General features: G+C 49.4%; 1 protein-coding gene across 1 annotated transcript in view; it reads right to left on the bottom strand.

Moving 5' to 3' along the window:
* dnah2 (dynein, axonemal, heavy chain 2) overlaps positions 1–16381 on the bottom strand; it is a 130114-nt gene that overhangs the window by 87092 nt on the left and 26641 nt on the right. The window contains 14 exon segments of the mRNA XM_055630719.1: positions 865–1045; positions 1424–1506; positions 2304–2460; positions 3262–3365; positions 4519–4680; positions 6208–6371; positions 6966–7133; positions 7741–7901; positions 8686–8886; positions 10326–10518; positions 11431–11578; positions 12044–12223; positions 13085–13114; positions 13116–13325. Of these exon segments, the coding sequence (XP_055486694.1) occupies positions 865–1045; positions 1424–1506; positions 2304–2460; positions 3262–3365; positions 4519–4680; positions 6208–6371; positions 6966–7133; positions 7741–7901; positions 8686–8886; positions 10326–10518; positions 11431–11578; positions 12044–12223; positions 13085–13114; positions 13116–13325 (2142 nt within the window).

Below are 16381 nucleotides of genomic sequence, written 5' to 3'. Positions count from 1 at the left end.
GATACCGGTATACCAGCCACAGTATACAGATATACCGGTATACAGATATACCGGTATACCAGCCACAGTATACAGATATACCAGTATACAGATATACCAGTATACCAGAACCAAACACAGTCAGTCAAAGGGAAAAAGTATGTACAAATCCACAATCAATAGATTTGCCCCCTGGGTAGGCAAAATTGACCCTCTGGGGGTAACTTTACCCCAGGTTGGGAACCCTTGCTCCAGGGACAAATTTTACATTTATACCAAGCCAATTTACCCTCAAACCTGTACGTCTTTGGAGTGTGGGAGGAAACCGGAGCACCCAGAGAAAACCCACGCGGGTCACAGTGTGAACGTACAAACTCATGGAAACATAGAAAATAGGTGCAGGAGGAGGCCATTCGGCCATTAAAGCCAGCACCGTCATTCATTGTGATCATGGCTGATCGTCCCCAATCAATAACCCGTGCCTGCCATCTCCCCATATCCCTTGACTCCACTAGCCCCTAGAGCTCTATCTAACTCTCTCTTAAATCCATCCAGTGACTTGGCCTCCACTGCCCTCTGTGGCAGGGAATTCCACAAATTCACACAACTCTCTGGGTGAAAAAGTTTTTTCTCACCTCAGTCTTAAATGACCTCCCCTTTATTCTAAGACTGTGTGTGTGGCCCCTGGTTCTGGACTCGCCCAACATTGGGGACATTTTTCCTGCATCTAGCTTGTCCAGTCCTTTTATAATTGTATATGTTTCTATATAACTGGGGAAACAGACAGACAGCACCCGTAGTCGGGATGGAACCCGGGTCTCTGGCCCTGCGACTCCACCACATTGGCCATGTGTGATGGTGCTGGCAGGAAGCTTCATCATTTACCTCCAGGTACAGCCACTGCCTCTGTACAGTCAGCGTCATCTCTATCACCTCCAGGATGAGAGAAAGAGTCCGCTCCCAGTAGTCCACCAGCTTGTCAAACGCCTTCAAGTACGGAGACGACTTCATGGTGGACAGTGTCAGCTGGTTTTCCTCCAACGTCTGGAAGATCTCGTCAGTTCCTCTGCGCATAAATAAAGATGAGAGAATGTTAGTAATAGAGTTGTACACACAGACACACACAGAAACAGCTCCTTCTCCATCTTGTCCATGTGGAGCTTAAAACTAGTTTAGGTTAGAGATGCAGCGTTTTCAAGAGAGAGTTAGATTAGCTCTAAGGCCCAAAGGAATGGGGAGAAAGCAGGAACAGGGTACTGATTGTGGATGATCAGCCATGATCATATTGAATGGTGGTGCTGGCTGGAAGGGCTGAATGGCCTCTACTCCTGCGCCTATTGTCTATGTTTCTAACCACACATAGGGCTCTGGTTGCAGGTAACTGCACCCACAGTGGGCATGCTGGCAATGAATCTCATTACACATTGTTGCTTCAAAGACCCACCTCAGCTTATAATGGCCTTTGTCCTTGTATGAAACGAGGTCAAGTGTTGTAACTTCCCAGCTTTTCTTTATTCCCTCCAGAGCCTGTTGGGGAGACAAGCAGATCAGTTGAATCCATGAATGACAGTCAGCTGTAGTGCCCAGTAGCGCTGCCTGTCGTTGTATCAATGCTGCTCTCCTTTCCCTGAACGCATGCAATGATGTTGTCTCTGCCCGTGAAACGTTTCAGTCAAGGGGGCAGTAATGAGTGGGTAGATCACAGCACAAAGTCAGGTGTACCTGGCTACCTGACCAGGTGCACGTACAGTCTCGCTGTAAGTGGGGGACAATATTCAACCAGAGGGGCACAGGAGGATGAGGGGTGATCTTATACAGGTGTACAACATCACCTTATTTTTCCAGGTGTATTACATCAATTGGGGAGATGCACAGAGTCTCTTGCCCAGAGTAGGGGAATCGAGGACCAGAGGACACAGGTTCAAGGTGATTACGTCTAGTGGGGAGATGCACAGAGTCTCTTGCCCAGAGTAGGGGAATCGAGGACCAGAGGACACAGGTTCAAGGTGAAGGGGATAAAATGTAATAGGGATCTGAGGGGTAACTTTGTCCCTGGGTGTATGGAACAAGCTGCCAGAGGAGGTAGTTGAGGCCGGGACTGTCCCACGTTTAAGAAACAGTTAGACAGGTACATGGATAGGACAGGTTTGGAGGGATAGGGGCCAAATGCGGCCATTCCTTATCTCTGTGTCTCCCTCTCCCCTGACTTCAATCTGAAACGTCACCCATTCCTTCTGTCCAGAGTTGTTGCTGCCTGTCCCACCCGCTGAGTTACTCCAGCATTAATTTCCAGTTTGTCAGTGCAACGTGCCTGCTGCCCTTACCATCTCTATGGAGAGCTCCTTGCTGGCAGCTGATGAGATGCCGCTGATTACGTCAGCATATTGCTCCAAGCCTAGGTCAATGATCTTCTCCAGCGTGAAGTCATTGCTGGTCTGATCAAACATCTTCTGTACCTCGTCCTTGATGCTGTTCCAGTGCCTGAAAGTCAACATCCACAGAAACATATCGGCTGCGGTGCGCTGTAGCAAGTCTCGTTACATTTTAAAAAGTAATGCACTTACTGAACTTTATACTGTGAATGGGACAAGTTTCATCGTGGCGGCCAAGTCTGCGCAGTGACAGGCCCGTTAGCCATGTCCGTGCTGTTGTGGGAGGGTTGACGGGCCAGGTATCTGAGTCCGTGCATTGGGGGAGGGTTCAAGTCAAGTCAAGTCAGTTTTATTAACAACAACTCATTGACCAAAGTGCTTTACATCGGTGCAGGTACTAACATTCTACATACAGTGGTACATAGATCTAACAATACATACATAAATACACACATACACCGCTCCCTCAGAGGGCCTCAAGGAACGCTTGTGAGTAGAAATAGGTTTTAAGTCTGTCGAAGGAGGGGGCAGTTCTGATGGGAAGAGGGATGATCAGCCATGATCATATTGAATGGCGAATGGTGCAGGCTCGAAGGGCCGAATGGCCTACTCCTGCACCTATTTTCTATGTTTCTATGTTTCTATGTTCCACAGTCTAGGAGCTGCAACCACAACCGAGGAGGTATGGGGACAGGTGTTGCAGGGGAAGGTACCTGTGGTACCTGTGGAGGGGGTGGTTTGGGTGGGAAGGAAAGAGTTAACCAGGGAGTTTGCGGAGGGTACGGTGGAGACTAAACTAACTAACTTGACACACCCGAGACACAGGATTCAGCCGGGTCCAGAGCAGGGCAGGCTCAGGGAAGAGCATGGAATCAGGAATAAGCATGTCGGGGAAGGGACTGCAGCTCACCTGTCACGCATGGCTGGATTCTTCAGGTCAGTGATCAGTGGCATTGTCTTCTTAAACTGCTGGACCTTGTTCTTCGATGTATTTATAATGTCCCAGTTTCTGTCCTAAAGGATTGAATAGAAAGGCAAGGTGTTAAACCCAGTGAATAGGGAAATATACAATCTACAGACACCTTGCCAGGGTCCTGCCCAACTGGGGGCATTGGACTAAATGTGCAGGTGCTGGTTTAAACCGAAGGTAGACACAAAATGCTGGAGTAACTCAACGGGACAGGCAGCATCTCAGAGTCTGAAGTCTTCAGTCTGAAGAAGGGTCTCAACCGGAAATGTCACCCATTCCTTCTCTCCAGAGATGCTGCCTGTCCCGCTGAGTTATTCCAGCATTGTGTGCCTACCTATAGACATTGGACTTTGTCTCTGGAACTGATGCTGAGAACTATATTGTACACTCTGTAAATAGATACAGAATGTTGGAGTAACTCAGCGGGACCAATGTTAAATCCTCGAACTTCAAGAACCTCTCTCTGGCTCTAGATTGACTGCAGCTTCTGGTACAACCAACGCAAGCAGTCTATAAAGTACATCACGGTAATGGCACCGTCTCCCTGCGCTGCCTCTCAATGCCGCGGCTGGCCCAGAAACCACGCAAGAGAATCTAGGTGTGTACGGTGGAGCTGCTGTATCACAGCGCCAGAGACCCGAGCTCGATCCTGACTACGGGTGCTGTCAGTACGTTCTCATTGTGATCGCGCAGAGTTTCCTCACACACTCCAAACACGTGCAGGTTTGTAGGTTGTAAAATTGTCCCCAGCGTGTGTGGACCAGTGTACGGGGGGGGGGGGGAATCACTGGTCCACAGCGGACACGGTGGGATGAAGGGCCTGTTTCCACGCTGTATCCCTAAAGACTAAAGTCAGCGTCATCTCAATCACCTTTAAGAATAAGGGGTCGGCCATTTAGGACTGAGATGAGGAGAAACTTTTCCACCCAGAGAATTGTGAATCTGTGGAATTCACAGTGGAGGCCGATTCACTGGACATTTTCAAGAGAGAGTTGGATTTAGCTCTTAGGGTTAACGGAATCAAGGGATATGGGGAGAAAGCAGGAACGGGGAACTGATTGTGGATGATCAACCATGATCATATTGAATGGCGGTGCTGGCTGGAAGGGCCGAATGGCCTCTACTGCTGCAGCTATTGTCCATTGTTGTCTAAAGTAAAGTGGCCGGGTTCCATCGGGGGTAAATTAAAGTAAATACCTTGAGTATCTGGCTCAGCTTGTGGAGTTTCCTGTAGTAGCCGGTAGCAGTGTTGTCCATGACCTGTGTCACCAGTGAGCTGAACTTTTCCCCCTTCCACTCCACCCACGAATCTTCCCACTGCTTGGTGACCTCCCATGCTTGCTGAAGGAAGTCGAGATCCTGGAGAAAGAGCAAAGAGCCGTGAGAGTCAAGAGTGTTTTATTGTCCTGTGTCCCAGACAGAACAATGATATTCTTCAGCCCCTGTCCCACTTTCCCGAGTTACTCACGAATTCTCCCGAGTGTTCCCCTTGATTCAAACTCGGAGAATTACGGTAATAGCCAACTGTAGGTACTCGGGGAGGGTACTCGTGGGCATGTTTTTGGCGTGATGTGCAGGAAACTCCCCATGTGTAGGAAACATGTTTTTGGCGCGATGTGCATGAAACATGTTCCCCATGTGCAGAAAACATGTTCCCCATGTGCAGGAAACATGTTCCCCATGTGCAGGAAACATGTTCCCCATGTGCAGGAAACATGTTCCCCATGTGCAGGAAACATGTTCCCCATGTGCAGGAAACATGTTCCCCATGTGCAGGAAACATGTTCCCCATGTGCAGGAAACATGTTCCCCATGTGCAGGAAACATGTTCCCCATGTGCAGGAAACATGTTCCCGATGTTTGGGGGGAGTCCAGAACCAGGGGCCACACACACACAGTTTAAGAATAAGGAGTAAGCCATTTAGAACGGAGACGAGGAAACACTTTTTCTCACAGAGAGTGGTGAGTCTGTGGAATTCTCTGCCTCAGAGGGCGGTGGAGGCCGGTTCTCTGGATGCTTTCAAGAGAGAGCTAGATGGGGCTCTTAAGCGGAGTCAGGGGATATGGGGAGAAGGCAGGAACGGGGTACTGATTGGGGATGATCAGCCATGATCACATTGAATGGCGGTGCTGGCTGGAAGGGCTGAATGGCCTCTACTCCTGCACCTATTGTCCATTGTCTATTTTTATCATGCTGAAAAAACGTCCCGACTTGCCTGATGGCCCGAGTACCTACGGCTGGCATTACGAGCCGCTACGATATATCCACGGACTCACTACGGACATTCTCCGAGTTTGAATCAAGGGGAAAACTCGGGAGAATTCGTGAGTAACTGTGGAAGGTGAGACGGGCCCTTCACTTGCAGCAGCACAACACAATATGTAAACATAGTACACTATAAATAATATAATACACCAGAAACAAGTTTGGTGTGTGTGTAGATACACACTCATAGCTATACATATATACAAATCATATATACATATATAGGGTGGAGTAACTCAGCGGGACAGGAAGCATCTCTGGAGAGAAGGAATAGGTGATGTTCTGGATGTCGACCAGAAACCCATTCCTTCTCTCCAGAGATGCTGCCTGTCCCGCTGAGTTACTCCAGCATTCTGTGTCTATCTTCACAATAATAGTCCATGTAGTTCTGAGCTTATTTGAGGTTGTGGTGTTTAAGGGAAGAGTCTGTTGCTGAACCTGGACGTTACAGTTGTCAGGCTGTGTGTGGCCAGGGTGGTTGGTGTGGCTTTTTGACCAGATTCAATGGGGACTGGCAGATTAAAAGTTGGAGAGATATTTGAAGTATGCAGGGCTATGAGACGGTCCTGTTGACAGACATCGTTCTGAGCTTTACAGTTGACAGAACAACATTTGCTTACTTTCTCCAGGGCCTGCAGCTCCTTGGACAAGGGCTGGTCAATCTTGAAGACGTTGAGGCCATTGCGGATGTTATTCTCCTCGTCCTTCAGTGCGTTGAGGTTGTTGCGTAGCTCGGCGATCAGGGCAAGGGCAGCTTCGGGGCTCATGGTGCTGCTGAAAGGAGCTGCAGACGAAACAGAAGGCCACCAGTCAACTCAGAATAGTGAAAGGCTTGGATAGAGTGGATGTAGAGAGGATGTTTCCACTAGTGGCAGAGTCTAGGACCAGAGGGCACAGCCTCAGAATTAAAGGACGTTCCTTTAGGAAGGAGATCCCTTTGTGGCTAAAGGGATCAGGGAGTATGGAGAGAAGGCAGGGATGGGATTCTGAGTTGGATGATCAGCCATGATCATATCGAATTGCCGAATGGCGGTGCAGGCTCGAAGGGCCGAATGGCCTCTACTCCTGCACCTATTTTCTATGTTTCTCTGTTTCTATGAGATGAGAAGGAATTTCTTCAGTCAGAGGGTGGTGAATCTGTGGAATTCTTTGTGGTGGCCAAGTCAATGGATATTTTTAAGGCAGAGATAGATAGATAGATTCTTGATTAGTATAGGTGTCAGGGGTTATGGGGAGAAGGCAGGCAGGAGAATGGGGTTAGGAGGGAGAGATAGATCCGCCATGTTTGAATATCCATTGACGGTCTCTGAGGAAACGTCACCCATGCCTGTCCCGCTGAGTTACTCCAGCATTTTGTGGGGCTGGTGTCGCTGCCTACCTCTGTTGGAAAAGTCTTCAAAGGCCGATTGTGTCTTCTTCTTCATCTCTTCGGCCGAGTGGATGAGGCCGGTCCGGAACTTCTCCTTGCTCTTCTTCAGCATTATCTCGTTGTCGATGAGTATTTGCTGGAAGTTCATCCATTCGAACCATTCAAGGAGTGGGGGTTCTAAAGAAAATGGAATTGGACCATAGCAAGAGGAGAGAGGTCAGGACTACTGTGTTATGAAGAAAGACTGGAGTATTGCGATGGTCTCCTAACTTGGTTTATACTCTCTAGAATTTAGAAGATAGGAGATTGAGAGGGGATCTTATAGAAACTTACAAAATTCTTAAGGGGTTGGACAGGCTAGATGCAGGAAGATTGTTCCCGATGTTGGGGAAGTCCAGGGACAAGGGGTCACAGCTTAAGGATAAGGGGGAAATCCTTTAAAACCGAGATGAGAAGAACTTTTTTCACGCAGAGAGTGGTGAATCTCTGGAACTCTCTGCCACAGAGGGTAGTTGAGGCCACAGTTCATTGGCTATATTTAAGAGGGAGTTAGATGTGGCCCTTGTGGCTAAAGGGATCAGAGGGTATGGAGAGAAGGCAGGTACGGGATACTGAGTTGGATGATCAGCCATGATCATATTGAATGGCGGTGCAGGCTCGAAGGGCCGAATGGCCTACTCCTGCACCTAATTTCTATGTTTCTAAGAGAGGAGTGGGGGTTAGGGGAGAAGAGTGTGAGGGGGCTAAGATGCAGATGCCTTCTCCTCGTGGCCTGAGGGAACACTTACACTTTCCTCGATCTGGAACTCGTATTTCTCCAAGATGCTGAACTGGTCGTGGATGGGCGGAATGCGCGCCTCGGTCTTCGGGAGTTCCGTTTGAAGAGACTCCAGCAGCTGCACCGCAGCGCTCAGCTCCTCCAAATTCTGCGGGACACGGCTGACCCTGAGAGATGGGAGTGGGGGTGGGGGGGGAGGGGGGGTGGAGAGAGTGCACGTTACGGCAGCAAGCCGAATCTTCAGCACGCCACTCAATACCCTTGATCTTACAGAAACATAACATCCTTAAAGGATTGGACCAGCAGACGAGGGCATTGGATCCAATTTGTGATCCCAGCTACAAAGACAGATGTGTACAGCAATTCGTTCTTCCCCCGCACACACAATTAAAGCATGGAATAATCTCCACCCAACTATAGTTACCCAACCAGATGCAACTACATTTAAAGTAGCTCTTTCTTCCCAATAACCCTTTCTGGCTTAAGCCCTCCCTTCACCACCTCCACAGTTTAAATTCCATTTGGAATATTTTGGAGAACCAAGAAACCAAGAAGAGGCAGGAACCATGTTCCCCATGTTGGGGGGAGTCCAGAACCAGGGGTCTCGTAGCGGCTCCAACGAGTATTTTTTTACTCGTGGACATTTTTCACAGTTGAAAAAACGTCACAAGTTTACTGGATTTCCCGAGTACCTCCCGTTACTTGTACGAGCCGCTACGGGACATTCACCAACTCCGACGGACATTCTCCGAGGTCGAATCAGGGGAAAACTCGTGAGAACTCTTGAATTACCTCGTTCAGTGGGACAGGGGCTTAATGAGACGGAACTGGCTGAAGTTGCTCCAGCATTTTGTGTCTACTTTTGTATGCTCTCCCTGTGACTTTCACAGGGGGGGGGGTGAAAGTTTAAGGAAGGAACTGGTAGCTGCGGGCATGGCACGGCCTACTCACTTTATTTTATTGTCATTGAGGAACTCGAGCAGGTCCATCAGCATGTAGCTTGCCATCTCGCTCAGCAAGGTGGTGAATTTGTTCTGCCACTCGTTGCAGTGCTGGACCAGGGAGAACTTGAGCGGAGAGCAGTCGAGGAGCACAAACTGAATCTGCACCACCGTCTCCTCCTTCTGCACGTTGTTTGCCACTTCCGTGTATCTGCAACGAAGGAGCAACGTTGAATTAGCGAACAAACGAAGGAATGAATGAATGAAGTCGGCAGGCTTGGGGACTACTGACCATCCCGCGGTCCAGGTTTAAGCCCAGGGGCGACCGAGCGTTTGCGGTTGCAGCACCTAGACTGTGGAACAGCATCCCCTCTTCCCATCAGAACTGCCCCCTCCATCCACTCCTTTAAGTCTAGACTTAAAACTTATTTTTACTCACAAGCCTTTCTTGACGTCCTCTGAGGGATCACTATGTGTATGTATTTATGTATGTATTGTTAGATCTATGTACCACTGTATGTAGAATGTTAGTAACTGCACCGATGTGAAGCACTTTGGTCAACGAGAGTTGTTTTTAAATGTGCTATAGAAATAAAATGGACTTGAATGAGTGAATGAGTCAATGATTTAATGAATGAGTGAATGAGTGAGTGAGTGAGTGAGTGAGTGAGTGAGTGAGTGAGTGAGTGAGTGAATGAATGAGTGAATGAATGAATGAATGAATGAATGAATGAATGAATGAATGCATGAGTGAGTGAATGAATGAATGAATGCATGAGTGAGTGAATGAATGCATGAGTGAGTGAATGAATGCATAAGTGAGTGAATGAATGAATGAATGAGTGAGTGAGTGAGTGAATGAATGAATGCATGAGTGAGTGAATGAATGCATGAGTGATGAATGAATGCATGAGTGAGTGAATGAATTAATGAGTGAGTGAGTGAATGAATGAATGCATGAGTGAGTGAGTGAATGCATGAGTGAGAGAGTGAATGAGTGAGTGAGTGAGTGAGTGAGTGAGTGAGTGAGTGAGTGAATGATGGATGGATGGATGAATGAATGAATTAATTAATTAATTAATGATGGATGGATGGATGAATGAATGAGTGAGTGAGTGAATGAGTGAATGAATGAATGAATGAATACTTTATTGTTACATGTGACAAGCCACAGTGAGACGCCCAAGGTATACAAATAGTCACCACATAAAGGGCACTGACAAAGTTACAAAGCACACTGGGCCAGGTCCACTGTTTTTCACCCCCTTCCTTCCCCCACGCCTGGCCCACCTTTGTTCTCCCCCCTCACTGTGGTCCCCCCTCGCACTGTGGTCAAGTTCATCTTTGTTTCCCCCCCCCCCCCCCCCCTCCATTCCACACCCCAGAGGGTGGGCGGTGAATCTGTGGGATTTGTTGCCACAGACGGCTGTGGAGGTCAAGTCAATGGATACATTTAAGGCAGAGATAGATAGATTCTTGATTAGTGCGGGTCTCAGGGGTTATGGGGAGAAGGCAGGAGAATGGGGTTAGGAGGGAGAGATAGATCAGCCACGATTGAATGGCGGGAGTAGACTTGATGGGCCGAATGGCCTAATTCCGCTCCTATCACTTATGACCTTATGAAATACATTTTGTGGCAAACCGTCTGACCGAGCAATGTCAGCATCGAAGGATGAGACGGCGGGCTTGAGTCGCTGGTAACGGCGGATGAAGGAATCTTTGTTGATCTCCCAGATCTCGCGATATGTATCCCAGGTCTTCAAGTAGTTCTGTAGGTTTGATGCGTTGGTTGTCATGCCGTTACTGATCTGCATCTGAATCTTCCTGATCTCCTCATCGCCCTCTGCGTAGACACAATGCCTTACACTTTATCCACAACCACCTATTTGTTTTGCCCCTTTACCAGCTTTTAAACCCTCAAGGATCGACACACCTATTAAAATTCCCCTATAAAATTGCAGCAGAAAAATTCAAGTATAAATCATTATTTAATGCTAACTTCATGCCTTTATTAACTAAATTGAAGGTGCTGATTAAATTCTGGAAAACACTGCCCTTGTCCTTAATAGGTAGAATAAATGCTATAAAAATGATCTTTTTACCACAAATATGATACCTATTTCAATCAATACCATTATACATACCAAAAACATTCTTTAGACAGGTTTTAAGGAGTGCCATAGTCATAAAGTCTTACAGCCCAAAGGTCAAACACACCCAGGTGAACCAAGATGTCCCATCTACACTAGGCCCACCTGCCCACATCTCTCTAAACCTAACCAAATACCCATCTCCCTCTCTCTACAAACACATTTTGACCCAGACTCACTCATTTATTTGTTCTATATCACTGTCCATATCTCTCTTCCCCCTAACTCTCAGTCTGAAGAAGGGTTTTGGCCAGTAACGTCATCTATTCCTTCTCCCCAGAGATGTTGTCTGAGTCGCTGAGTTACTCCAGCTTTTTGTGTCTGTCTTCAGTTTAAACCAGCACCTGCAGTTCCTTCCTACATATTCTGTCTGTTCCACTGTGAAATCTCCTCAAGGTGTTCTCCTCCTCCCGCTAACGAGAGCTCTGCGACACCCTCTCTCTCTGGACTTTCCACCCGGCATTTTAATTTCATGTTTCATGTATTTTGTGCCAGATTAATTTCCCTCCTGGGGTAAATAAAGTTGTATTGTATTGTATCGTATGGTGTCATATGGTGGGGGACCCACGGTGCTGGGATGTGGGAAGTCACTCAGCTGAACTTACCAATGTTGAGAACGATGGGTTGCAGAGTCGATTTCCTCCGGGTTAGTAACTCTGGGATACGCTTGAAGATGGAGAGGGTGGTCTTCACCTGACTGCTAACGTTGTTGACAATACTGGCAAGCTTAGATAGTGTGGGTGAGAACTCCACCTGAAAGATAGTCGGTGGCAGGACATGAGGAACTGAGCAACGGTCCCAGCCCGACCATCGCCAAAACACAAACATAGAAACATAGACAATAGGTGCAGGAGTAGAGGCCATTCGGCCCTTCCAGCCTGCACCATTCGCCATTCAATATGATTATGGCTGATCATCCAACTCAGTATCCCGTACCTGCCTTCTCTCCATACCCCCTGATCCCTTTAGCCACAAGGGCCACATCCAACTCCCCCTTAAATATAGCCAATGAACTGTGGCCTCAACCACCTTCTGTGGCAGAGAATTCCACAGATTCACCACTCGCTGTGTACATGCACAGGTGTCCCCATGCACAGGTGTGCCCATGACAAGTGTCCCCATGCACAGGTGTGTACCCATGACAGGTGTGTACCCATGACAGGTGTTGCAAAGGCAGGTGTACCTATGACAGGTGTTGCAATGAGCTGTGGGACTTACCTTTCCTGGTACGTCATCCTGGAGAATCACCATCACCCTGAAGAGCGCATTGGGTGTGGATTTGGGATCACCATTGATGGCCTTGGACAGTTCCAGCAACGACCGTTTAATGTTTAGTCTGAAGGCTTCCTCCACCAAACGGTCCACTTTCTTGGCATAATTTAACCAATGATGCTGCACCTGAAAGCATGACAAACTACGATCAGCTGACAGAAAACATCTCAACGCTGAACACCTTCACTCAGCCCGCCTGCTTCCCCCCCCCCCCCCCCCCCCCCACACTCCCCGACACCCACATCATTCCGAAGAAGGGTCTCCACCCGAAACGTCACCTATTCCTTTTCTCCACAGGTGTTGTCTTTGACCCGCTGAGTTACTCCAGCTTTTTGAGTCTATCAACGTCCAAGCTCACTGAATGAACAAGGCTGGCTTTCAGAAGGAAATGTGATAGAGGAGGGAACAAGAGATGGTGTAGGATGTAGATGGGGCATGTTGGTCGGTGTGGGCAAGTTGGGCCAAAGGGTCTGTTTCCGTGCTGTAATGGCCCTGTCCCACGGTACGAGTTCATTCCAAGAGTTCTCCCTCGTTTGCCCCGATTTGAACTCGGAGATTTACAGTAATAGACACTCGTCGGTACTCGGGGCTCTCGTGGACATTTTTTCAACTTGTTGAAAAATCTTCACCAGTCTACCCCGAGCTTACCTGCCGTTAGCGAGTCTTCCCGAGTACCAGCCGTTAGCGTTACGAGCCGCTAAGAGACATCCCCGAGCTCCGACGTACCCGCTACGTTCATTCTCTGAGCTGCCCACGAGTTTGATTTTTTTTTTAAACTCGGGAGAGCTCTTGGAATGAAGTGGGACAGGGCTAGTATCCATGTATAGTGTGATTTGTGTAGGAAGGAAGTGCAGATGCCAGTTTAAACTGCAGATAGACACAAAATATTATCGGTCCATCGTAGCAGAACAGCGATATCACTGTACCTGCGATCACATGACAATCATAAACCAAACGTAACTACAGGGTAGACAGGGGGGTAGTCACCTCAGATCCATCGCTCTTGAAGACAAGGTAAGGTTTGCCGCATAATGGTCACAATTTCCTTGTGTAACTTTAAGAGCTTTGACTGGATGTGCTCCTGGTGGGACATCTGAGCTTCTCGGAAATCCTTGTCACTGTAGGTGCGTTTGCCGTCGATGTGCACCAGCAGCATCTCGCTCATTTGGAAAGCAAACTTTTGGATCCGCAGACTGGAGGCCTTGTACTCGTCGATGGTCAGCTGCAGCTGTTGGTAAACCACTGGCCGTTACTCAACATGTGCAAGAAGGAACTGCAGACCCTGGTTTAAACCGAAGATAGACACAAAAAGCCAGAGTAACTCTGCGGGACAGGCAACATCTCTGGAGACACCCATCCCTTCTCTCCAGAGATACTGCCTGTCCCGCTGAGTTACTCCAGCTTTTTGTGTCCATTTGCCGTTGCTGAATAGACTAACAATCTCAGGTCAACACGGTGGCACAGCGGTAGTGGCACCGGAGACGCTGGTTCGATCCCAACTACGGGTGCTGTCTGTGCAGAGTTTGTACGTTCTCCCTGTGACCACGTGGGTTTCCTGAAGTCTCAACAGGATTCATTAGAAACATAGAAACATAGACAATAGGTGCAGGAGTAGAGGTCATTCGGCCCTTCGAGCCTGCACCATTCGCCATTCAATATGATCATGGCTGATCATCCAACTCAGTATCCTGTACCTGCCTTCTCTCCATACCCCCTGATCCCTTTAGCCACAAGGGCCACATCTAACTCCCTCTTAAATATAGCCAATGAACTGTGGCCTCGACTACCTTCTGTGGCAGAGAATTCCACAGATTCACCACTCTCTGTGCGAAAAATGATTTTCTCATCTCGGTCCTAAAGGATTTCCCCCTGTACAGGATACTGAGTTGGATGATCAGCCATGATCATATTGAATGGCGAATGGTGCAGGCTCGAAAGGCCGAATGGCCTACTGCTGCACCTAATTTCTATGTTTCTATGTATGGAGCGACGTTTCGGGTCGAGACCCTTCTTCAGACTCTTCGAGTCGAAGAACCGAAGCGTCACCTTTTCCCTTCGCTCCATAGATGCTGCCTCACCCGCTGAGTTTCTCCAGCACTTTTTGTCCACCTTTGATTTTCCAGCATCTGCAGTTCCTTCACCAATGTCAGATCATCTGACCAGATCATGAGACAGATCATCTGGCCATTCCTACACTGCTATGTCCCGGGAGCTTGCTGTGCTGTGCTGTGGTGTGCTGTGGTGTGCTGTGCTGTGCTGTGCTGTGCTGTGGTGTGCTGTGCTGTGGTGGTGTGCTGTGCTGTGCTGTGCTGTGCTGTGTGTGCTGTGGTGTGCTGTGCTGTGGTGTGCTGTGTGTGCTGTGCTGTGCTGTGCTGTGGTGTGCTGTGTGTGCTGTGCTGTGCTGTGCTGTGCTGTGGTGTGCTGTGGTGTGCTGTGCTGTGCTGTGCTGTGTGTGTGCTGTGGCTGTGTGTGCTGTGCTGTGCTGTGGTGTGCTGTGTGCTGTGCTGTGCTGTGCTGTGCTGTGTGCTGTGCTGTGGTGCTGTGCTGTGCTGTGTGCTGTGTGTGCTGTGGTGCTGTGGTGTGCTGTGTGGTGTGGTGTGTGCTGTGGTGTGGTGTGCTGTGCTGTGCTGTGCTGTGGTGTGCTGTGCTGTGCTGTGTGTCTGTGCTGTGCTGTGCTGTGCTGTGGTGTGCTGTGCTGTGCTGTGCTGTGCTGTGTGCTGTGCTGTGTGTGTGCTGTGCTGTGCTGTGCTGTGCTGTGGTGTGCTGTGTGTGTGGTGTGCTGTGCTGTGCTGTGTGTGTGCTGTGCTGTGCTGTGCTGTGCTGTGCTGTGCTGTGGTGTGGTGCTGTGCTGTGGTGTGGTGTGGTGTGCTGTGCTGTGTGCTGTGGTGTGGTGTGCTGTGCTGTGGTGTGGTGTGCTGTGGTGTGCTGTGCTGTGCAGTGCTGTGCTGTGGCTGTGCTGTGCTGTGGTGTGCTGTGGTGTGCAGTGCTGTGCTGTGGTGTGGTGTGCTGTGCTGTGCTGTGCTGTGGTGTGCTGTGCTGTGGTGTGTGCTGTGTGTGTGTGCTGTGCTGTGCTGTGCTGTGCTGTGGGTGTGGTGTGCTGTGCTGTGGTGTGCTGTGCTGTGGTGTGCTGTGTGTGGTGTGGTGTGTGTGTGTGCTGTGCTGTGCTGTGCTGTGCTGTGTGTGTGTGGTGCTGTGTGTGTGTGTGTGCTGTGGTGTGCTGTGCTGTGTGCTGTGCTGTGCTGTGCTGCACTGTGGTGTGCTGCGCTGTGGTGTGCTGTGCTGTGCTGTGGTGTGCTGTGCTGTGCTGTGCTGTGCTGTGCTGTGCTGTGCTGTGCTGTGCTGTGCTGTGCTGTGCTGGGCTGTGCTGTGGTGTGCTGTGCTGTGCGGTGCTGTGCTGGGGTGTGTGGTGGTGTGCTGTGCTGTGGTGTGGTGTGCTGTGCAGTGCTCTGCTGTGCTGTGCTGTGCTGTGGTGTGTGCTGTGCTGTGCTGTGCTGTGTGGTGTGCTGTACTGTGCTGTGCTGTGCTGTGCTGTGGTGTGGTGTGGTGTGCTGTGGTGTACTGTGCTGTGGTGTGCTGTGCTGTACTGTGCTGTGCTGTGGTGTGCTGTGCTGGTCTGTGCTGTGGTGTGGTGTGGTGTGCTGTGCTGTGCTGTGCTGTGCTGTGCTGTGCTGTGCTGTGCTGTGCTGTGCTGTGCTGTGCTGTGCTGTGCTGTGCTGTGCTGTGCTGTGCTGTGGTGTGCTGTGCTGTGGTGTGCTGTGCTGTGCTGTGCTGTGCTGTGCTGTGCTGTGCTGTGCTGTGCTGTGCTGTGCTGTGCTGTGCTGTGCTGTGCTGTGCTGTGCTGTGCTGTGCTGTGCTGTGCTGTGGTGTGCTGTGCTGTGGTGTGCTGTGGTGTGCTGTGCTGTGCTGTGCTGTGGTGTGGTGTGCTGTGCTGTGCTGTGCTGTGCCTGCCTAGCAAGGCTAGCGTGCTTCCTGCATTACTGCTACAGGGGCTACACCAGCAAACAAATGCTTCATTGGTTGCCATGCCCTGTGGAGGGAGCATCCTGAGGGATACAGAATGCAGCTGAAACGCATGATCTTTATTTCTTTATGAGCTAAAGTGACAGCGACTCACTGCCGCGGGCTTCTGGTGGCCCTGATAAATCACACGCCGCCTTTATTGCAACAGAATTTCAAGACCTTTTACTGGAGTTTTGGGAATCGCCTCCTGAAATTGGACGGCAATGGAGCCCAGGCGGCCTGCACCTCGGCAGCTCGGAGCTGTTACAATTCACATAAAACACA

This window comes from Leucoraja erinacea, unplaced genomic scaffold (genome assembly GCF_028641065.1).
Source record: "Leucoraja erinacea ecotype New England unplaced genomic scaffold, Leri_hhj_1 Leri_51C, whole genome shotgun sequence".
In the NCBI taxonomy this organism is placed as follows: Eukaryota; Metazoa; Chordata; class Chondrichthyes; order Rajiformes; family Rajidae; genus Leucoraja; species Leucoraja erinaceus.
Note: the sequence above shows the minus strand (reverse complement) of the source record. Positions and strands in the feature narration are given on the sequence as shown.